Below are 24,428 nucleotides of genomic sequence, written 5' to 3'. Positions count from 1 at the left end.
CATATTATTTTTCCGGCCCTTGGAAAACTTGCCATCTAAAAACATTTTTTTTTTTTAAATTGATAATATATTTCTTTTTCAGCATTAAAAAAAAAAAAAAACAAAGACAAGTAAATCTGAAAAAAAAAAAAAAAACACTGCTAAGCATGATTGTTGCAACCAGTGAAGGGAGGGGGGGAGGGCAAGATGAGGTAACTGCCTCATTTGACCAAAAATATTCTCAAATGGTATTTTGGTGATTATAATTACAAACAATTTCCGGATAGTGATACCGAGGTGTCCTTCCCAAACGATCCCCACAAGTCTTCATGAATGGACTAGAGTCCATATACTCTAGTAGGGACTCCAGATACAAGTCTTGGTTAAAGCGGAGGAAATATTTTCTTTAAAAAAGGAGAGGAGGAGCAACTGCTTAATTGTCTGTGCTTTTATTCTATTTTGCAAGTCCACTTAAAGTAAAGTGGTATTGCAACTGTTGTGTGAATATGTTCTGTAAATGCCTTCGTAATGTCCTGATATTTACTTGACGGGTAAGAAAAGTTTTCAAAATTTTTTGTGAAGTAATTTTTCGTTTATTCATTTTCGTTTGAAAAATACTTTCTTTTGCAACAATTTTTCATTCACGTTCGGATGCATTTTGGAAACTTCAGGTTGATTCCTGAATCGTTAAAGGTCTCGAGAGTTATGATATATTCATAATTATACTCGCTAAGATTATAATTTTTTTCTGGATGTATATTTTGCGGTGTCAATTGGGGTTGTTGACATCAAAGAATAAGAAGCTCAATGCTGGATTATTACTTTTAATTTGGTACATTTGAGCGTAATTAGCTCTCGTATCAAATCAGTAAGGGAAGCATTCAACTCTGGGGATATTTCGATAATTGGGAATCTGGTGCAGCCGCCTTATTTTTGGCGTAAATAGGGTAGAATTACGGTAACCGGGTCGCGGCGATCAATATTTCATTCTGGCAACCCGCTACCTTACCTTGGCGACGGAGCAATTTTGGTAACCTTACACCAAAGCTGATTTGCTATTCGTTTGGCCAATCAGCCGTTTCAGAATTCACCTTTACAAAATTGTAATTTATTTGTCCAATAAATCTTTCTTTTTTTAAAATTCCACAGAATAAAATTTTTAATTTTCTCAAAGGTAATTTTTTTCTGAAAATTGGCAACATATTGTGTTTTTTCAATTTTTAGATCTTCGAAACATTTTATGAAATTTTACATCGCGAAATGTTTGTCACTTTTAACTCTTTTAAATTATAGATTTAAAAATTAGTTATTCATACCTTTTGGATACGTTTTTGGAATGTGTTCGCAGTAAGTTATTTCCTTCATGTTTTATTGCTTTATCTTAAATTTAAAATGTATTAATTATCGTAATCACTTATTCAGTAAGTTAGAATTATAATTTTAGTTATGATAACGTTCTCTGAATGGATATGTGATGTGATTTAACTTAATAAACAGATCGTTTAAAGTCTTAAACAGTAAGTATTTTTAATGACTTTTTTTCAGATTATTTCAGACTAATGTCGTATTCTATCCAACTTTTACTGTTGTTAAATTTCGGTAAAAATTCATGCTTCATTTTAATGTTCCTTTGGAAATTAAATATGTTGATAGAAAGTGTAACACCATATATGTCATGAAACTTTTCGTTCACATACATTATGATATTTTATTTCTTTTCCTACAGAAAAAAATGAGTTCAATATTACTGCAATGGGAACGTAAAGAGCAGTATCGGCAAATTTTTATTTAAAAATTTATTTCACATTTTCGTTATGGGTTGTACTTTAGCTTTCTTGTTCAAGCTTGCTTACTTGCTTTCCACTGAAAAAACAAAAAGGTCAAATTCCATCATTTCGCTATTGTTAGTATCGAACCCAAAACACGTTTCTTTTTTTGTCTCAAGTATTCATCTCTGTAGATACTGCGCTTTATCTTCCCACGTTTAAGTTAACACCTTGAAAAAAGTTACCTCTCATTTGTCTTTTCTGCAAACTTTATTTCAAAGTAAGAAAAATAATATAGTGCTATAAAAAAATAGGCTTAATCATTTGTTTCTTTCCATATTTTGCAATATTTTAAAAAGGAAAAAAGAATTTTAATGCTTTTTTTTCTTTACGGTTGCAATCGGAGAAAGAAAATGGTTAATAAACAGTTGTGGTTACCTAGGTGATAGTTTGAGCAATCCGAAGCTCCGCCCCTCGTCTTTGGGTCAACTCTCATTTGATGATTTCTTTTGTTTACATTGTAGTACTTTGTTTACAAGGAGTTGTAGGTGCCAAATTTGGCAGCTTTTGAAAAAATACGCCAACGCGACCCGGTTACCGTAATTCTACCGTAAATAGTTTTATTGTGGTAACCCTGTTGATTTTTAGTAACCCTATGTGAATAGATGTTTCCGTTCTCTTTGTTTAGATTTGCAACGAAAAATACCTCTCGCGCAGGAGCTGAAGCCAATAAAGAAAGATCGCCAGATTCCCAATTATCGAAATATCCCCCTACCTGCCGGTAATTTACATAACTGCAGAAAAAAACTAAAACATTGCGTTCCACGTATGTCTGTTGAGTAAACATAGGCAGTTTGTTATAAGTATTTGTTAACGCATTCGATGTGTCTTGAATTGCTTTCAGCAATAGAAAGTGTTTTTTTCCCTTAATGTTATTCTCGAGCTCCTCAAAATAATGTTAGTCTTTATTATTTCCCTCTAAAAAGTGAGTTGACTGTCGTAAATGGTGTGAAATCCTAAACAAAGAAGAACTCTGGATTAACAAACTTCGCATTTGCAAGTCATTTCAAAGCATTTTTTTTGGAAGAGGATAACTTTATGCAAGGTAAATTTTTTTATTGTTTTGTGTGAATTTGTAAGAATATGTTCAGGGGTCTGGCCAGAGCAAATTTGGGTCCGTTAACAGACCCTTCACAAAAATCCGATCAACCAAAACGGACCCTTCACAAAATTCTGGTAAACAAAAACGGATCTTTCACAAATTGTTTATTGAAAGAGCAAAGCTCAAATTAAAATAATACAGCATATTTAAAGTTAAATTTTAGAGGAATCAACTTATACAAAATCAGCTAATTTTGCAAAAGAAAAAAAAAAACTGCACTCGTGATGCTCCTGCAAGCCATAAATAATTACTACCGCCAATTAAATATAATGCCTGTTGTTGGTTTCTTTGAAAGAAATTAACAGCTGAAAGTCAGTTTGGTTTATAATTTTTCTTGTTTGTTTTATGCAGCGGTGTTGTTGTAAACTTCTTTGAAAAAGCGTCAACATTCTCTGAATAGGCGTAGTAAGCACTTTTCTCCCCACTCATGATTAAATCATCAATAATATACAGCGAAATGAATTTAGAACTGCAAAGTATAGTATGGATGGGGCGGATGTGATCGCTTCAGATAGGGTTACAAAATTCAAACTTATCGCCACTTAATGTCTGGTGGTGCGATGTTAAACTGTTATTTTTGGAGAAAGTTATATGGGTTTAGTTTTTCGATACTAAAAAGGATTAATTAACTTTAAATAAACTTTTATTTACCATTATTTTTTTCTATAGATGCCTACATTTTGAAAAACGCAGTCTTTTTACATCCGATATGAGAATCATATTTTATTGTTTTTTTTCAAGCTAACTTCGCTTTATTAGGATGCAAATAATTGAAAAGTCTCTTTATTTTTGTAACAAAGCTTATTTCAAGTTTTAAAAAGGGGAATTCCATTTTCTTTTATGAGTCAATAATTAAAATGCTGAATCGAAGGTTTATTTTTTATTTTATTTATTTATTTTTGCTTTAACTGTGTCCTGATATTAATGATATGTTTATCATAGGACTCTAAAATACAATTCAAAAGTAATTTTATCAAAAATATTTATTTTACAAGTCGTTTTTATACTTTTGATTCCTTCACTTTGAGGATTGCAATCTGTTTGCATCCGCTGTGGAAATCTGATTTTTCGAAATTTCGATGTTTAGTACGCTTAGTTAAACGGTAAACAAATAAAATATTTTTTTATTTTTGTGAAAATAATGGAGTTTATAAGGTTTGAACGAAACTCTGTGCTCTTAAACAGTTTCTTGGGTTAAAAAGTTAAATGCTCAACCCCTGCCTAATTTTTTTTTTCTTACAGTTATTTTAAATACTATACAAAAAACATTTCTAGTATAATTTAACATGATGTATAATGGCAGATAAATATTGATACTTGAGGGATGCCCATCTCCCAGGGAGCGATGCCTCCCCCCTCTCCCCAAATATTAGAAAAACACTCAAGAATGATATTCTCAACAGAAAAGAGAGAAAACACTCAACTTTAAGTGTCAATGATGCAGTTTCCACCATCTCAAGAGTCTAAACTTTCGTTTTTACAAGAATTTTTTTTTTAATCATTTGATTTTTCACAAAATTATTTTATTTTTCACAAAAAACGGACCCTGTGAAAAATCCTGACAGACCCCTGATGTTTTATTTTTTATCTTAAGCTCAAAAGAAGGATTGTATGCAGTATTATCGTAGAACGGAATGAAAAATGTTTAATGCTGAGAATTTTCATCGCCAAAATAGTGCGATTATATTTTAGGGTTATAGTTTTAGTATTGTGCGAGCAAAGAACACTTGTGTGGTGAGATTTTGCATGTCAGTTGTAAACCATTTTAATTTTTTATCATGTGTGGATTAAAATGGTAGAAAGATAACAGAATTCGATAAGTTTAAAGAAATAATGGAAGATCAATTAAAAAGAAAACCACCGCCATGTATCCGTGAGAATTTTATTGATGATTTATGACAGAATTAAATTATAAATCAGAAATTAGAAACATAGGAAACCGAATATAAAACAATTAGCGCTAGCCAAACAAAACAAAGATCTTTCAGCTTCCTCTTTTGATAACACTGATAAACAAAGGTCTATTTACATGAAATATTTATAGTGTTCATATGGCTACAAGAAAAATGTAGTTTCATCAAGAATTGATAAATTTTGAAATCGACATCGTGGAAACGGCTGCTTACAACTACGAACTATGAAATTTGTATTAATTTCTAATGTTTAGTAATGCTTCTTCAATTCTCATTTATTTTTACATGGGCCAGAATATCCATAAGACTTTGAAAATTGATTTAAAAAGAATAAAACAAAAAAGTCATGCATACAAACAAAAATTACTAGGCTTATTAGCATTTTCTACGCAACGACGTGTGTTTGTTTCAGTTTTTTCGTTCGCCATTAGACAGTGACTGCAGTGCCCCCTATAGTTCGTTGGAGTTGCGAATGGGCGTCTAAATACAATTAGGGGGTGCCGAGTCGACATTCAAGGGGATATTTCGATAATTGGGAATCTGGCGCGGTCGTCTCATTTTTGGAGCAAATAATTATATTTTGGCAACCCTGCTGATTTATAGTAGCTCTACGTCAATTGATGTTTCTATCAATAGATGTTTCTGTTCGCTTTGTTTAGATTTGCAATTAAAAATACCTCTCGCTCTGGCGCTGAAGCCAAAAGTTGACGCCAATGAAGAAAGATCGCCAGATTCCCAATTATCGAAATATCCCCACATTCAACTCTGCAGACCTGTTTAAACAATGTATATTTCCAGTTTTTTTTTAAGTGAGAAATTGAAATTATCTGAGATCAGTTGAAATAATGGTATTTTTAAACATTTGGTCAACATTTAAAAAATAATAAAAATATGTGAGAACTTAAAATAACATTTTATTTTGTTCATTATTATTTTTTAATGAAAACAAATATAGATTTGTGTAAAATGGGATTTGATCAATGTATGAATTTCCTATTTTAATCCTACCATGTATTCATGAAAGCAATAATGAACATTTTTAATTAATTTATCCTCAAGTTTTGAAGATAATCAGTGTTTAATATGAATATTATTAACAATTTTCATCCAATGCACATATCTGCAGCAAATGTATCTGCACAGCATTCAATGTTAAATGTACTATCTGTGCACACTTTCATCTATATTCGGAGCTTCCCCAAAGATTAAAAAAGGACAGGGTGCTGTTTTTTTAAAAAAGGCAGTTTTTTGAGAAAAGGGCTCTTTTAGAAACTAAAAGGCAATGTTATTGCTTTGAAACATTTGTGGATAAAGTGCTAGGACTTATACTGTTATTCCTGGGTTCAAATTTCTTACTGTCGCAACAATATAAAAACTTCGAAACATTCATGAATTACTTTCTAGATCATTTAAATAGTTTATGATCATTCTTAAAAAAATATGATAGCTAATTCTTTCAGCTGTTACTAGCCTGTAACTTAAAAGACTTTGAAATCCAAAAGTAATAATTGCTCTTGGAGTTAACTGCTACCATAAGGAAACAAAACTAACACCGCCAGTTTGAAAGCACTTGTTTTTTTGTTTTTTTTGTTTTTTTTTTCAATAGTTAAGTCATTTGTTTTCAATTGAAATGTCCAAAATCATCCTCTTTTGACTTTTAGGTGATAAATTCTTTGTATTTTTGTCATATTTTTGTGTTTCTTTGATACCACATGTCACGCAAAACATTAGCCTTTTGCCATTAATCTGCAGCAATCTTTTAGTATAGGCTTTCGGTTTTCGATATCTCTTATTATTTTTTCAGTAGAACACAATATGAAGAAAATTGAGCAAAAATATAAACATATCTTTCGGACGAAAAAATGATTGGCATGTGTAGTATAATGCATAATAATAAAACAGAAAGTATTATCTACAAATTATCCGCTAAAACGACTGTTTCTGCAGATAATCATGATTTAGATTTAGATTATTTTAGACTGAAATAAAATTAAAACAAAGATTAGATTTACAGCAAAAAAAAAATTGGAAAAAAATGACGCTGATTTCCGGACGTTGGCGGATTTCAGGTTGATAGATTTGTGTTACTCCACTGCACCTGCTTAATTATACTCCAAAATATAAATGCACTATTAAAAACATGAATTTGAATGAAATATTATAAAATGCAGGGCTAACCTAACGTTTATCTGGCTGGAAGGTAAGAGTTAGAATTTATCTTAAAACACATGTCAGTTGGACAAAGAAAGACTTCCCTTGTCAGAAAGCGATAAAGGAGGAAGGATAATAGCCAGTCTTGCATAATATAGACAAACGCGTGAACGGTGTTCACAGAAAATTTTTGGCTCTGCAGAAATTTTTTGTCAAGCTGCCAACGTTAATAAAAAAAAAAAATTAACAAATAAAAATAATAATAAAAAATTTTTTTTAAGGGAATTAAAAAAAAAAAAATCCCTGTTCACTTCTTTTGAAGCCTTTCTCCAAAAGCCTTTTAAAGCACAACCTGTTAAAAAAATAATGGTTTTGGCAGTTTTCATCAGTTGGTGAAAATTAAGCATACTGTATGTTATTGTAAGAAAAATTAAATGATTGTTTTTAGCACTTTTTTTTTTGGCCTTTTTCATACTTGAATATAAATTTAATTCTTTATTCAAGCCAAAATAATTATTTGCAGAAAATTTTCCAGTTAAGTTAGGATTTGTGTTTGCAGAAAGCTTTTCATTTTATCTAAGTCTGATAATAGCCAGGATTCTTCTTTGGAAATTAGTGTAAACAACCCCTCATTATTGAATAAAAGGGGATGCAAACCCTGAGGCAAGGAGTAAGGAAGTGACTCTTGGAATTTAGCGGTGACTTATCAGTAGTGTTCCCAAAGTCAAAGGTCATTGGAAGAACATTGTTTAGTCTCTACAATACCCATGCCACTTTTTATCCCTTGTGGTGACTGATAATGGATGGCACTGTTTATTCCTGTTTGTTTCGTTATGGTGGCGGTTAACTCCAAGAACAATTATTACTTTTGGATTTCAAAGTCTTGGAAGAACATTGTTTAGTCTCTACAATGTCCAGGCCACTCTTTCTCCTAGGCCAACAAAAAGGCAACCTGGATGCAGTTTATTTACTAATGATAAAGATGAAAGTCTCTCTGTCCGGAGGATGTCTGGATGTCTGTAGGATGTCTGTGACGCGCATAGCGCTTAGACTGTTCGGCCGATTTTCACATGGGGGTGTGCACTTCAAAGCGATTTTTCGAAAATTCAATGTGGTTCTTTTTCTATTCCAATTTTAAGACTAAAAATATCATAAGATGGATGAGTAAATTCCGAAATTATCATAACATGGAACCGTAACATGAGCACAAGCCAATTGGCGAGATACGAAATTATCATAACGTGGAACCGTAAGATGGGTACAAGACAACTGGTGAGAAAATTCACCATACATTATTTGTAAATATACAGGCGAACCAAAAGACCTTTTGATTTTTCTATTACGAGCAAAACCGTGCGGGTATCACTAGTTACCAATAAAACGGCAAGTTGGGCACATTCTAAGAATTAAAGGGCAAGTTGGGTAGGGCACCCTCCCCTGCCCAAACTTGAGGGAGGGTTTGCTATATTATCTAGCTATGGTCCTATCACAATTCATGATTGCGAAAAACAAGGATTTGAATTCAAGATGTAAAGATTCAAATTAATGCAAGGGACTGAAAGATTTTTTTTTATGACGTAATGTATACATTAAATAGTTGAAAATGAACATATTGCTCATTTGGAAGAAGAGTGCGGCAATATGAAGAAATAGAGGAGGGAAGACAGGAGAAACGTTTGAAGGTTGAACTCTTCAGGCAATTTGCATTAGAAAAATTAAGTTTGCTGTGCTCTCCATTAGAACAAAAAAAAAATCTGTTATTATTTTCCAAAAAAGATATCATCATTGAAAGACCTTTTAGTGAAAAAAAATAAATAAATTCTAAGTTGATTTTCTTGTTTAAAAGAAGGTTTCCTACTACAGAAGGCTATCAATGAGAAATATACTAAGTGAAAAACTCCCCACTTTTCACCTCAATCGGACAATCCCGACTTTCTATTTCCCCCCATTGAAATTTAAAGAGCGCTTTCTAGTTCTTTTTAGATACCTTTAAGTTGCAGGTTCCTTGTCAATCTAAAAGGCTTGATCTCGCAATTTTTATTCATATGAGAATGCTTTCAGTGACCATTTAACTACACCTGAATACTACAGTCTGCAGGGTTGCCAACTGCTCTGCATTTTGCAGAGTTGTAACATGACTTTAACATTGCAAACATGTAAATATGGGAAATTAAAAACGCTTATACTCGAAGATTGAAATAGTGTTTAAAGCTTTTTTATTGACTTAAACTAATTATTTTTATGGTTCTTTTCCATTGGCCGGGCAAGAGCAAGAATAGCCAAATGTTTACGCCCAACACCAAGCGAATGTGCCCAACAAGAGTTGTAAGAAAGTTGGCGGGTTTCTCCATCAATTTCGCAAATCATCGCAAGGCGTTGGGCGATTTAATCATTTGGCGATTTTTGCTTGCACCTGGCTAACGGACAAGTACCATTTTTATGCTAGTGCTTAAAGTGATTATTAAAGCTCAAATACAATTTCTGAAGAGGTTTTGGTTATTTTTATTAATTTTCATACAAAGTACCAAACTACCTCCTCAAAATTTTAAGTTTCTCCTCAAAATCCCCATAGGTGCTCCTCAAATTATTCCTCCAAGGTTGGTAACACTGGGTCTGTCTTTTCCCCTGCTAATTTCGTAGTCCAGTTTCAAATCCCAGGGCACAAAATTGGTTAATACAAGATAGTATTTGTCTTTTTTTTTTTTTTAATTTAGTCAGTGAAGTTAATATTTTTTTTGTGAATTTGCCGAAGAATTCATTTTAAGGAAAATATTAGCATTAGTGTTTTTCCTATTTTCCTCATAAACTTTATAAAATGTCAAAAAAGTGAGACATTGCCAACACTGCAACCTAATTTTGCCAACCTGGTAAAGTTGGCATTATTTGATAAAAATAATTTGCTGTTACTTTCTTTTTAGTCTACTTTTCAAAAATAATGTATGTTTTGTTCGTTGTAAGAAAAAAAAATAATCAATGACTAAATTAATAAATACTGCAAAAAGATTTTTTTGAAAGTAAGAAATTGAGTTGGGGCAATGTGTGTCTGTTGCTCCTGTCTCTATCGTCCCCCCCCCCACCACCATTGAAAAAAAAAGCATTTATTGTGTGAAAAATGTTGGAAAGGATGCAGAGTATATTAGAATGGTTTTAGAAAAGCCTATGTTTTTCAGCATCAATTGAGAGGATCGAAGTTGGATTGATCCTTTCCGAATTTAAGAAACAGACTTGGTGTACAAATACTTGACTTCAAAATTGGTATTTTGTTACCACATGCTTTGAGGGAAAAAAGTTTTTAAGTAGGAAGTAAATGTAATATGCAAATGTGAAACTAGAGATGTGTATTTTATTTAAATGTGTAAGTTTGTGAAGTAAATCAGCCAGACAAATGCTTGCCTTGCACATTTTACTTTGAAAAATTTAAGGAATAAACATTTTTATTCTTATACTTATACAGGCAAGCAGGTTGTTGAATTAACATTATGTTCGATATTTTTTATTGTGCATTTTTTTTTTAAAAATGTAAAACAGTCAAAAAGCTTCTTAGTGTATAAATTCAAAATTTATAAAACCAAGAATCATCTGCTTTAAATAGAAATTATGGGTGAATGAAAATGTTTTTCAAAAATGAAAGTTTTTGTTATATTACCAGGGGTCTGTCCAGGGTTTTTCACAGAGTCCGTTTTTTGTGAAAAATCAAAGATTTTTGTGAAAAACGAAATTTTTTGTGAAAAATCAAAAAAAAAAATTATGAAAGATTGTTTTTTTTTTTTTTTTTTTGTAAAATAAAATTATTTTGTAAAAACGAAAAATTTAAATTTATAAACATTAATAAATGCGTTTGGGGGAGGGGGAGGCTCATGGAGCAAACTACGGCATTGAAATAATTTGTTGGAAGTTTTACAGTATTTTTTGTCTTTTCTAAGGCATTTTCGAAGGTTATCATAGATGTATCAGTATCTATATACCGTTCCACATCTTGTTAAATTGTACTAGAAATTTTTTCTGAAGATTTTGTATAAAGAGTAAAATCATAAAATAATTGGAAAAAAAAAAAATCAGGCAGTTGTTCAGTATTTAGCTTTTTGGCGCATGAAATTTTTACAGAGCACGAAATTTCGTTTTAAATTTAATTTGAACAAAAATAAGTATAAATTTTATTTGTTTACCTCTGAATAAAGCGTAGTAAGCATTTAAAAAAATGCAAAAATTCCATTCCTATAGAGGATGCAAAAAGATTGAAATTTTTGAAGTGAAGGCATCAAAAGTATAAGAACGGAATATAAAAGAATTTATATTAGTAAAATCTTTTCAAATTGCATATTAAAGGTTAATGATAAACATATTGATAATGTCTATCAACATAGTTGAAGCAAAAATAAAATTAAACCATCGAACCGTCTTGACACTTTTAAAAGAACACGAAATTCTGCTTAAACTAATGATTTCACTAAAAATAATGATAATTTTTATTTATTTGCCTCGTAACAAAGCTTAGTTAGCATGAAAAATGAGTAAGATTTGATTGTCATACCGGATGCAAAGAGATCGCTTTTTTCAAAATGAAGGCATCAAGAGTGAAAAACAGCAAATAAAAGAGTTTATTTAAGTAAAACAATTTTAGAATTGCATTTTAAAAGGTTTACATGATGAATATTATTGATAACCACCGACATTTTCGCTGAAAATTCGTAGTTAGAAAAGAAAAAAAAAGGAGGTGGGGTAATGTTAAACAATGGACAATACCAGATTCCCGATATGGACATAGGAAAAAAATACAGGAGTTCTGGTTTATAACCGATACACGAGCATCCCTGTTAGCATAAAAAATTCAAAACTAATATAATTTCTTCTTAAGATAACGTTCAAACATCACACCATAAAGGCACAAAAATTGCCAAGCTAGAAAATGTTAGGAATATTTTCCAAGTCCCTGTGAAAGGTTTACTAGACGTTTATTTATTTAGCGTTAATGTTAATTTTATAGTTGGTAACCATATCTGAAGCAATCACATTTCTTCCCCAACCTATATCTATTCTATTTGTTAGCAGTACCAAGTTCAATTCGCTGATATGTGTTATTATTGTTTAGATTGAGAGCAGAGGGAGAAAGGTGCTGAGGCAGCAATATCAATATGCAGAGGCCATAACATTTTCAGAAAAATCTATAACAACAACATCGTTGCAGGCTATTTTTATTCTGCTGTGATAAAAGAAACAGTAAGCATCACAGAAATATGCAGACATTTCTTTTGAAAAATTAGCCATTATTTTGATTTTAAATTTGCTTTTACAGTAAATGATTTGTGAAAGATCCTTTTTTGTTGATTAGAATTTTGTGAAGGGTCCGTTTTGGTTGATCGGAATTTTGTGAAGGGTCCGTTTTGGTTGATCGGAATTTTGTGAAGGGTCCGTTTTGAGTAATCATATTTTTGTGAAGGGTCCGTTTTGAGTGATCGTATTTTTGTGAAGAGTCCGTTAACGGACCCAAATTTCCCCTGGCCAGACCCCTGATTACAATAACTTTAGGCTGAAAAAAATAATAAAAACATAACTTTTATGAAACATTTCTGTGTAAATTCATAAACCTCATGTAATTACAAGTAATAACAGGTAGTAATTAAAGGTCTTGAATTTATAACTTGTCGCAATAAAGCAGTTTTTAAATTTCACCCCCTAACGTCAACTTTTTCGTGGGATTGCCTCATCACAACGATAGGTATAAGCTCTCATCACAGACTATAAATTAAAATGTAATGCAGATGATAATAAATTAAGAATTAAAGACACCTTTTATCCATCACAATATTTAAATTCGCTCGAATATTTGAGACTGAACAATTCATTGATTTATTTATTTAGTGCAAATGTCTATTGCCTGAATTTCACTTAATGAATGGCAAAAAATATAAACTCTAATATGATATGTAAAAAATGTATTCACCATTATATTATGTTATTCTTTATATTGCTTGGCCATCTTATTTTCATTTTATTTCATTTTTGGTCGCCACTTCAGTTATCACTTTGATAGGTTGCATGTGCAGGGGTTCGAAAATATCATGATATTTTGATATATATCCGATATTTTCAATCAACAAAAACTAATGTCTTCAAAATAGTAAATGCATCCTCAAATCACTCTTTAACTATTATTATCAGGGTTGGCAAGGTTTTGGACACTACGGTAAAAACTAGGGTTAAAACCCTCATTTTTACCGTCCTGTCCAAAACCCTTGTGTCCAAAACTGTCCGAAAGTGTCCCAAACTATATTTTCTGAAAAATTGCATTCTGTGAGAAAGCATCAAAAATAGAATAAAATGTATCGAACTAATTTTTTATATTGAACATTAACTCAATGGAGAACATTCAACTTATTTATGCAGCTGATTTGAATCTAGTTGCACAAAAGTTGAATTCTTGATCAAAATTTCAATTTCTTCTCATTGTTGTTTTTTTTTTTTGGATAATAGCAACCAAATTTCCCTATGTTTATGCATGTGTGCAAATTAAAACAGGGTTGGCAAGTTTTTTATCATCCGGTTCAAAGCCCTAGTGTCCGACAGTGTCCAAAACTATTTCTTGAGAAACTATGTTTTATGAGCAAATATCAAAAACAGAACAAGTCAAAATTATTTTTTTTTTTTTTTTTGACTATTTATATATTTATTCAATGTGAACATTCAAGTATAAATATATATGTAGTTTATTTATGCAGCTGATTTTAATCTAATTATGTAGAAATTAAGTTCTTCATTAAAAATTTCAATTTGTATGCAGGAGTTTTTTTCTTCCATAAACCAAATTTTTCATATTTATGCATGTGTGCAAAAGAAAGTGTTCAAAATACAGTGCAATAATTGACTTATGCAATAAGTTAGGTTTTTTGTCGTGTCAGAATGTATTAAAAAAATATGAACTAAAAAAGGAATAACTCAAGTTTTACAATATAAGTGTTTAATCATCAATTTCTTGTTCTTTATCTATGATTTAAAAAATAATTTTCGTTAAAACACCATGTAAAACTTATTTGCAAAAATCATTTAAAAAATTAAGCTTTTTTTTTCACCTAAATATTGCACACATTTAATAACATTCCTTTCAATTATAAATGGAACTGAAATTGGTTGTCTTGATAGTGTTGTGAATTTCCTCTCATTACTTTACCAACTGTTATATAAGGAAGTTTTTATGTAGTAGTTATTGCCAATTTTTTCAAGTGAAATATTTTTTAAAATAGCATTTAAGGAAAAAAATATTATAAAAAAACTCTTTAATTAAACCTCGGTTATATCTATATTTATGCATTACAAATATTGCAGTCAATACGACTTGATTAGATTACACCCCTTTAACTTTATCATAGTTTTGGACAGTTTCGGACACTTTTGGACAGTTTTATACAGTTTTGGATGGTAAAAACCACCTGTCCTGTCCAAAACTGGTTTTGGACAGTCCAAAACCCAACCCTGATTATTATAATATGTAGACTTAAGTTTCTTTCATTATTCATATCTAATATTTCATTTTACATTTTTGTCAATTTTAATAGAGTTGAACGGGGCCGGATTTGGAAGTGTGAAGGCCCCGAGGCAACGAAGGAGTGGAGTCCCCTAATCAGGGTTCGAAAAGATCATATTTTGGAAAATATCTGATACTTTGATATACATCCGAATATTTTGATATCATGTATATATCCGATATTTTCGACCCGTGAAAGTTAGGATATTTTGTAAAAATTTTATTGTGGGGGCCCCTTTGCTGTGGAGGTCCCTGAGCAGTAGCCCCGCCTGCCCTCCCCTAAATCCGGCCCTGGAGTTGATTTAGCATCAACTGTTCTACTCATTTGTCTTCTGTTAGCTACTTTTACACTGTTATATGATTCAGAAATAAACAATATGCAATAGTCTGGAGCACAGTCATAAGACATATTCTTTTTTCCAACCAATGTTTAATATATAATTAGGTACTTTTAACATGAATTAAAAGTGTTACATTACTAATAATTTTATGAATATAAAATAATATATATTACGTTATTTTGTTAAATTAATGATGTATTAATACTTCATAAAACTAGAGTACATCTCTTTGGTTATTTTTAATAATAAATGAACAATATTACTATGATTAATGTTATTTTTATATTGAAAATACTGTAGTTAGAAAAATAAATATTGAAAATATCTAAATATCATGGTATTTTTAGAATAAATAGATATATATCATGATATATATCGATTGATATAATATCGGCGAACCCTGTGCTGTGCATGTATATACTACTTTTAGTTGGGCAACACTTCTTAAAGGACGGCCAAACATTCTTAACTCTGAAAAACATTTATTTAGTAAGAACAGGTAAATGCTAAAAACATTGAGAACTCTTAAATGTAGCCACGAACATCACGAATCGACACGTTTCACTGTACGAGCGCCGGAGGCATGACCAGCAAACAAAACCTACGAGAACTGACTGACAATTCAATGGCGGCTGTTTATCTGCTGCATTGCTTAGTGGAAGTTAAAGTTTGTATTCTTGGAAGACGTTAAAGTTCATATTTCTGCAGAAAGTTAAAGTTTATAATTTGAGTCCACCACACATTTATTTTCTTTGTGCAGATTTCTATTGCATGTATTTAATTTTTAAATGACAAGTATTTCTCATGCTGTTGAATATCAGGAAAACCCATGAATTAATGTTAAATTTTGTGTGTGTTTAATGAAATATTTAACCAACTTTGATGCTCTGTGACTTGGGTACCAGTTGAGTCCCAGTCACCAAATTGTTACATAGGTTTGTATTATAAAAAGGTGTAGTCTGTATTAATTTCATAATTTTTCACTCAGTCCCTTTTCAGATATTTCACTTCAAATTTTGCCAAAATACAATTTTTCTCAAATTTGAAAATTGTGCAAAATGAAGGGGCAAAATTGAAAAATTGTACAAAAAAGGAAAAGAAAGGGCAAACTTTTTAAGTTTAAAATTTCTACAACAAGTAGTCCTACATTTTATGTATTGAAAAAAATAAAATTAGAAAGTGAGTCTCAATTCTTTATAATAATTTTGCAGCGCTGAAACTCTTATTATATGCTAATCTTCAATTTGTATAGTTCTGAATTTTTTTCTTCACCTTCCTCTCCACTTTGGTGAAACTGAGGAAAAAAACATATCTAGGATATCATTGTGATCGTCTGGATTTAATTTTGTCTTGATTGCTTTAAAATTAACTGAGTTCGATGTATTTACGTACGGCTTACTTTTGGTCAAAAAACGCTACAACGCAAGCTTAAAATGGTGCATAAAAAAAAGGTATGACCCCAAGCCATTTTATTTCAATACTTTTGAACTTGCCTAGTTGTGGGAAATAATTGGTAAAATAAATAGAAAAATCAAAAATGTTTAGCTACAAATTTCATTCTTTTTGGATTATTTCAAACGGATTGATCCAAAATAAAAACTTTTTAAGGTTTGTTTTCTGGAGAAAAAAAAACCTTTTCTAACCCTTAACTCAATCTTTGATGTAGTGTTTCATGATAGAAATAATCTTTTTTCAAAAATGAATGGAGTTTTATATATTATAGATATGCGTTCCTAAGTTAATCCTTGGTTGGTTAATATTTTGATTGACTTTCACTATACTGTCTCTGTCAATTAATTAATTTTTATAATTAAGACTCAATGAGTGATTGACTCTTGTTTGCACCGAATTTTTAACCTTATTTTAAGTGCTGGGGGATTTTTTTAAACATTATTTTGTATATAGTTTTTCACAATAGAACCTTAATTTTTGTCATTCTTCTGACACATATTAGGAAAAGAAATGACCACAATTACTATTGTTTGCAAACAAGCACATTGAATTATTTTAAGTTTCATTGAAATAGTGTTTCCTTTTTCCAGATAGATTACAATCCCTTTAGTAAAATGTATTATTTCCTCTGATGGACATTCCCCTATAACTGTGTCTGCTATTCCCTGTTCAAACGGCGCTGTTAAGGGAAATAGCCCTTAAGATTTTGAGAATCAGTTGAATTTTTAAAAAAATGAACCACTTGGGACTAAAAGTTCATTGCGTTCAGGACCGGATTTGGAAGTGTGGAGGCCCCAGGGTAACGAAGGAGTGGAGGCCCCTAATCAAGGTTCAAAAAGATCATATTTTCGAAAATATTTGATACTTTGATATAAATCCGAATATTTTGATATATATATATGTATATATCCAATATTTTCGATTTTTTTTACCCGTGAAAGTTAGGATATTTTGTAAACGTTTTATTGTGGGGACCCCTTTGTTGTGGAGGCCCAGGGACAGTAGCCCCGCCTGCCCTCCCTTAAATCCGGCCCTGATTGCGTTAAAAAGAGAATTTTGTTGTATATTGCTATTCGTTGTAACGGAATTTCACTGTATATTTTGGCTTTGTTATTATTTATAATTGGAATGTTTAAGTTGCAACAGTAACTGCATTTCGTTAGCAATAAAAGTAAAAAATACAAGTATTGTGTTCCTTATTGCAATTCTATTTTCATCAAAGTTTTTTTTTTTAAACTTTACTTAAACTTGCTTATTAAATATATATGTTGCCAGTACTTACAAATGAATTCTAACAACTTCCAGAAATTATCAAAGAAAAAAAACTGGTAAAGTTCTAGTTAGCAATAAATATTGCTAACATATATATCTCAGGAAAACAATTTTTTCCATGAAAAAAGATGTGACTTAATGGAAGCAAAATTATGTGTATTCCACCCACAAGCTCACGTATCTTCTTGCATTTAAAAGGGTAACACCTACATTATGTGTTTACATTTTTTTTGTTTTGTTTTGCTACTTTGCTCTTGAAATTTGACTTTTTGCTTTTTCTTAATGAGTGATCGTATGATAAAATTTGTTTATCAACGTATTTTCCATTTAAGCTAAAAAAATGTGCAATTCCTGTCTGTTTATGGAGAAATGAAGGTATTTGTTCACTATGATATTTCCACCTGCGTTTGTTTGCTATATAGCGTAAACCTGCGTAAGTTTCCTATAACTAACTCTCAACACCATCGTTGCTAAGCTAGATTGGTTTGACACTTGGCTAATTTGATGTTGAGGTGAAAAAATTAGATTAAAACTGCAACAAGCAGGAACCAATGCTTGTACGTTGGTGCTTTGGTGCAATACCGATGCGTAGGTTTAGAGAAAAATTCTAAACCGGTTTAATAATGTGGGATGTACGCCAATTTTTTAGATGCATCCATCAGGGTTGGCAAGGGTTTGGACACTACCAGGGTTTTTACCGTCCTGTCCAAAACTATGTTTTTAGAAAAATTGTATTTTGTGAAAAAACATTAAAAACGGAATAAAATGTATTAAAGTAATGCTTTAGATTGAACATTTATTCAATAAGAACATTTAACTTATTTGTGCAGCTGATTTTAATCTAGTTAAATAGAAGTTGAATTCTTGATTACAATTTCAAATTGTATGCATGAGTCTATTTTATTTTTATTTTTTTGATAATAGTAACCAAATTTCCCTATGTTTATGCATGTGTGCAAATGAAAGCAGGATTGGCAAGGTGTTTACCGTCCTGTTCAAAACTCTTGTGTCCGAAAGTGTCCAAAACTATTTTTTGAGAAACTATATTTTGTGAGAAAATATCAAAAACAGAACAAAATGTGTCAAAACTATTTTTTGGACTATTTAATACATTTATTCAATGTGGATATTCAAGTATAAATGTATCTATAGTATATAACTTATTTATGCAGCTGATTTTAATCTAGTTACATAGGAGTTCAATTCTTCATTAAAAATTTCAATTTGTATGCAGAAGTTTTTTTTCATTATCCAAACTTTTCGACATTTATGCATGTGTGCAAAAGAAAACAATTTATAAAAATTATTTGCAAAAATCAATAAAAAAATTAAGCTTTTTTTTTTTCACCTCAGTATTTATTTCACAGTTAATAACATTCCTTTAAGTTATAAATGGAACTGAAATTAGTTGTCTTGGTAGTGTTGTGTATTTCTTTTCATAACTCTACCAACTGTTACATAAGGAAGATTTTATGTACTAGTTACTGGCATTTTTTTAAGTAAAATATTTTTTAAATGAACATTTGGGGAAAAATATTATCCAATACTCATTAATATCTATATTTATGCATTATGAATATTGCATTAAAACGAATTGATTAGATTACAGCCCTTTAGCTTAGCATAGTTTTGGACAGTTTAAGACAGTTTCGGACACTTTTGGACAGTTTTGGATGGTAAAAACCACCTGTCCTGTCCTAAACCAGTTTTGGACAGTCCAAAACCCAACCCTGGCATCTATACATCGCCCAGCCCTAATATGCACCTATATTGTCTAGCTATGAAGTTGTCTAAGATTTGTTATGACTTTTTATCTGATGTTTTCTCTTGGATTCATGCATTTGTTTAATTCTGTCTTATCTTGCAGGTGGTGAATTCTGCATGTTATTATGAACTGAAAAACAATGTTTGATGAAGATATTGAGATAAGAAAGATATCTGAGGGTTTAATCAACTACCAAGCAATACCTGATGCAGACAGGCAGATGGCTAATGCAGCGTTGCAAGAATTTGAACAAGGTGACTTTGAAAAATGTCTTAATACTTTGAAAAAGTTAATACCTAAAAGACCGCAAGATTCAAAAGTTTTGCATAACACTTATGTGACTGAATATTACCTTTCCAAGTGTAAAAATACCGATTTATTAAAAAAACGGTTACAGGATATTTGCAAAAAAGCACACATAGATATTCAAGATATAGAAGTGCTTGATGATGTTGACAACTGTGTTGTCTTATATAATCAGGCAGTTTTGTTATTCCACTTGCATCAGTTTCATGCTGCTATCTCTATTTTGGACAAAGTTTTCCAATTCATTGAACCCTTAGATGAAACATTGGGTAAAAACATATGTTTTCTCTTGTTGGAGTTGTATCTTTGCGTGTACCGCCCCAAAAAGGCTCTCTGTTTGGTTGGATACATGGAGGCTCTGCTGTTTTCTGGGGCTAAAAACTGCGGTAAATCTAACCAGAAAGAAAAAGAAAGTCAAAAAGAAGAAAATAATGATAATGGCATGGCTGAGATATTTAAGCGTAGATTGCAATTATGTAAAGCTAGGTGCTATGCGATGATCAAAACTTCTAAGGCTTGCAAGAGGGAAATCAAAAACCTGATGTCTTCTGGGTCTGGTGTTCAAAATATTCCTGCATTTTATTTGAAAAGTCAACTGGAATACCAGAGGGGTAATTATCGTAAAGCCTTGAAACTCTTGCATTCTGTCACTTTGCCGGAGGACATCCCGAAGTATTTTAAGGAGAGTGGTGATTGTCTACCTGCCATATTTTACAACAATGTTGGTTGTATCCATTTTTACATGGGAAAGCCAAATTTGGGAAGTTTCTACATTAATAAAGCTATTCAAGAACTAAACAATCATTTGAATGCAGTTACAGAAGTTGCTGATAGTAAATTGAATGTGCGTCCTCTCCATCTTATGAGCATTTCAACGTATCACCAACTTTTATATAATCTAGGCATGCAGTATCTACAGGCTCAAAAGTTTACACTGGCCTTCTCTTGTTTCATTGAGGTTGTCCGCTCCTTCCATTCAAACCCACGTTTGTGGTTGCGCATAGCAGAATGCTGCATTGCCATTCACAAACCTGATAATACAGATCAGTTTACTGAGTTAAAAAATAAACATTTTTTGAAGGATATTGTTGGTTCAGGAGTTCATCGAAAAATCATCTTAAACTCTTCATCTGAGAAGCCTTCACCGGAAGATTCAAAGAGTGGCGGAATATTTGGAGAGACTCCAAGTTTGCACTTGGCTATGTTGTGCTTGAAAAATGCTCTGTTTCGTGTCCCTGAAAATAATTCTTCAGCAAATAACACTGAAGCTATTAGTAATCTCCAAGGAGCATCAGATGATAATGATGCTTCAAATCATGAAGACAATTCATTACCGACCTTGCCGTCTAATTTCATTCAAGGTGCTGAGATTGTAAGTTTGAAAAATTCAATTCTAATCGCTAGTTCTTATGTAGCCCTTTGCTTAGGGGATGTTATTTTAGCCCATGAGTATGCCAAAACCGTGCTGTCACAGCCTAGAATTTCTGCCACACATACTTTCTTAGCTCATTTATACGCTGGAGAAGCACTTCTAATCATGGATAGAATAACTGAAGCTGTTGAGCATCTTAGTTTTCAGCATACAAATGATATTGAATTGGCGTTTCCAGTTACTTCTTCGGAAAATTCCTTGAAGCATCAGATGAGGTTCGACTCGAAATTGAATGAAAAAAATGATGATGGTAGCAGACCTGTTGGCAATATTCCGAATTGGTTTCCAAACACCATATCTACTGCCAAGTTTATATCGCAGTACAATTTAGCTGTGGCATATGCAGTAAGAGAAGAATGGTCTAAGGCGCTAGAATGTTTATTGCAAATCAATCCAAACAATCCTGTACCACCTCAGGCACTTTCGCTTCTCTTATACATTCAGATGCACCAAGGTGTAGCTGATGATACTAGAACTTATGTAAAGCAATGTAATATTCCGGCTGTCAAAGAATGAAAGGAAGATAGAAAACCGAGCAATATGCAACATTGCACAGTCATGGGAAAAAGAGTAATTTTCTAAACAGTTTTAATCATTGTTACTTTAATTTATTTTCAATTTAATGTATCAAAATAGTTTGAACAATATTTTTTGACATACAATCTCATCAAAATTGATTCTAATTGTTTATTATCATTTGCACTGTTTGTTTGCAGTTGCGAGTTAAAAATGTATTCAAATAGCAGAAACTTTTAGGTTTATTATTTTTATACTTCAGTTAAATAAATCTATTTTGACTTTCAGTTACCTATATTGATTTTTTTATCCATTGTAATGAAGTTTCATAAATTATTATTCTTCAATAGTAAAAATAAAATATTCAGATGTTTATTTCCAGTTTGCTGCAAATGTTTGTATGCTAGGCGTTATGAAGTTTGCTGTTTCAGTACTTTTTACTTAAATATCCTTCTAACTGTAAGGTAAATCACATAGTGACTTTCATGAGCTAATATGAAGCATACTAAATCAAACAGCAGTTTTAAAATTTTATATGGAGAGGGGTTCATAGTAGGGAGCCAGTTAGTGTTTGGCACCTGAACCCATGGCAGGGGTGCAGAAAATGTTTTTACTGCCAACATTTCCCTCAATCTATATCAAAATTTCCCCAATTCAGGTAAAAAATTCATTCATTATAGGTATAGATAATTTAAAAAAAAAAAAGAAAAAAAAAACAATTGCATCTTTAAAACTAATAGAATGAACGGGTAACATGTAGAACAAGGTATCTAAAAACTAAATTAAGTAAAAACATGTAAGTTTTAATTAAAATCTCCTATCTAATACTTATTATTAAATGTAAATTATTATCCAACAAATAGTTAATGAAAATATAAAGAGTGGTGATGCAAAAGAAAATGCATCCAAAAGACACTTGCAAAAAAAATCAAAAAAAAAAATCGGAAAAAATTCCCCAGATGGTTCAAATTTCCCCCGATCCTAGATCGCCGGATCGGACATTCTGCACCCGTGGCCCATGGTTGATGTGGTACCCTGGTCTATATGAACTACTATTATACAAAATATTTTACTTATCTTAATGTATTTAGAGCATTATTAATACATGAAATTAAAAAAAGAAAAAAATCCCACTGTGTAGCGCTTTGAAAAAAAAAAAAAAAAAAACGTGGCCACTATTTCAAAAAAATGGTTCCCAATGAAGTTTTTGAAGAGCAACCACTGGTGACTAAAGAATCCCCCCCCCCCTCCCTGGTGAAGCCGCAAATCTGTATGAATGAACACACATGCAAGTGCCTAAGAGTTCTGTTTTAAGTCTTTAATTATGAAAAATCTCATATGACCCCCCCCCCCCCCGGTGAAGCCACAAATCTGTATGTATAAACACACATGCAAGTGCAAACACACACATTGCTGTTTTAGACCTTTAATTGTGAAAAATTCATATGAAACCCCTCCGCCCTCCCAGGAAAAAATTTCTCACTGTGCCACTGGACACAACTGCTAAGCGATGCATTTGAATATTTATAAAACAAATTAAAAAATGGAAATTTAAGATCATTAATATTGCTTCAAATTTTTGTTGAAAAATTTGAAGTATACATATGATTTTCTTATCCTTTGGTGATCTAGAACCATTGGAGCTTGGGATCGTACGAAGTAGAAACAACTAAAACGAATCAATGATGTAATAATTATCTGTGACTAGTGGGGTTTTTAATAAGTGGATATTTCATTTAATATCTCTCAAAGTGAGACATTTAGTCACCGGGCGGCTAATGGTTATTTTCAGTTCTTCTCTACAAATCTGAGACTTGTTGTGTGAAACGTAATCCTAAACAGCTTTGTAGATGGAGAAAGCCAGAAGCTGGCTCAGTAAAATGTCGTACATTAACATTGTTAAAGTGGTGTATCTCCTTATTTTTAAAATGCATATTTATTTATTAACTGCTTTCATATTTAGTTATATCTTTTTGCATTGGGGTGAAGCAACTGTTTTCTAAAGAGAAATATCTAATGGCAAAAAATACGTAATAGCTTAGTGCTTAATTTTTTTCCCTGAGGAAAAAATGTGTGTAGTGTTTAGAGATAAGATGAAAACAGTCGAAAAAATTCCGAAAAAATCGGGGGGGGGGGGGTTTCCCGAAGAGGTCTTTTTCTACTCCGGAAAAATTGATAATTTGAAACTTTTCAGGAGGTTTTAATTAAAATTTTTAGAAAATTGTGATAAAATTAAAATTTTCTTGCCCGTATAGTTAACAAGTTTTGGTTCAGTTTTAGAAACCTTCACACAGTTTTAGTTTGGAGTTTCTGTTGGAAAGATAAAGAAAAACCAATTTTGTTTTGATTTGGATTTAGACTGGATTGGAAAAAATCAAAACTCAATAGCTTTCATTTTCAGGCAGTAAAGTTACAGAGCAAGTAACAAGGAAGGGAAATCATGCTTATTTTTCTTTCAAACAGTATCAATCATATTTGAAAGTCAATAATTACTATTATTATTTCAAGTTTCAAAGGCAATCTAAAATAGAAAAATTAATACAATTTTAATTTTAAGACCCCAAAATGGCATTAAATGACTCTTTCTACCCGAAATAATTATCTGATTTCTTTGATTCAGGTCCCATCCGAAAGCCTGCAAAAAACACCCATAGAGTTCATTCATTTCCTTTGAGTTTCAAAAAAAAAAAAAGCTGTAAAATCACCTGGAAAAAAATAAAAAGCACTGCTAAACCTTGGAACAGAAATTTTAAATCGGAAAATTATCATTTGTGTGATCTCATTTTTAATTAGCGTTCAGAAGGTTGCCACTTTTTTCTTCTCGGCTGTGACTAAATATTTTGTTTCGAGGTAA

At 31.6% G+C, this 24,428-nt stretch overlaps 1 protein-coding gene across 1 annotated transcript; it reads left to right on the top strand.

Annotated features, from left to right (window-relative positions):
* Nucleotides 1-462: 462 nt before the first annotated feature.
* Nucleotides 463-21,855, top strand: LOC129219922 (CCR4-NOT transcription complex subunit 10-like). Its single transcript, XM_054854239.1, has 2 exons — nt 463-530; nt 19,423-21,855. The coding sequence occupies exon 2, from the start codon at nt 19,460-19,462 to the stop codon at nt 21,572-21,574; it is 2,115 nt and encodes a 704-aa protein (XP_054710214.1). The 5' UTR covers nt 463-530; nt 19,423-19,459; the 3' UTR covers nt 21,575-21,855.
* The last annotated feature ends 2,573 nt before the right edge of the window (nt 21,856-24,428 follow it).

This window comes from Uloborus diversus, chromosome 4 (genome assembly GCF_026930045.1).
Source record: "Uloborus diversus isolate 005 chromosome 4, Udiv.v.3.1, whole genome shotgun sequence".
Classification (NCBI taxonomy): Eukaryota; Metazoa; Arthropoda; class Arachnida; order Araneae; family Uloboridae; genus Uloborus; species Uloborus diversus.
Note: the sequence above shows the minus strand (reverse complement) of the source record. Positions and strands in the feature narration are given on the sequence as shown.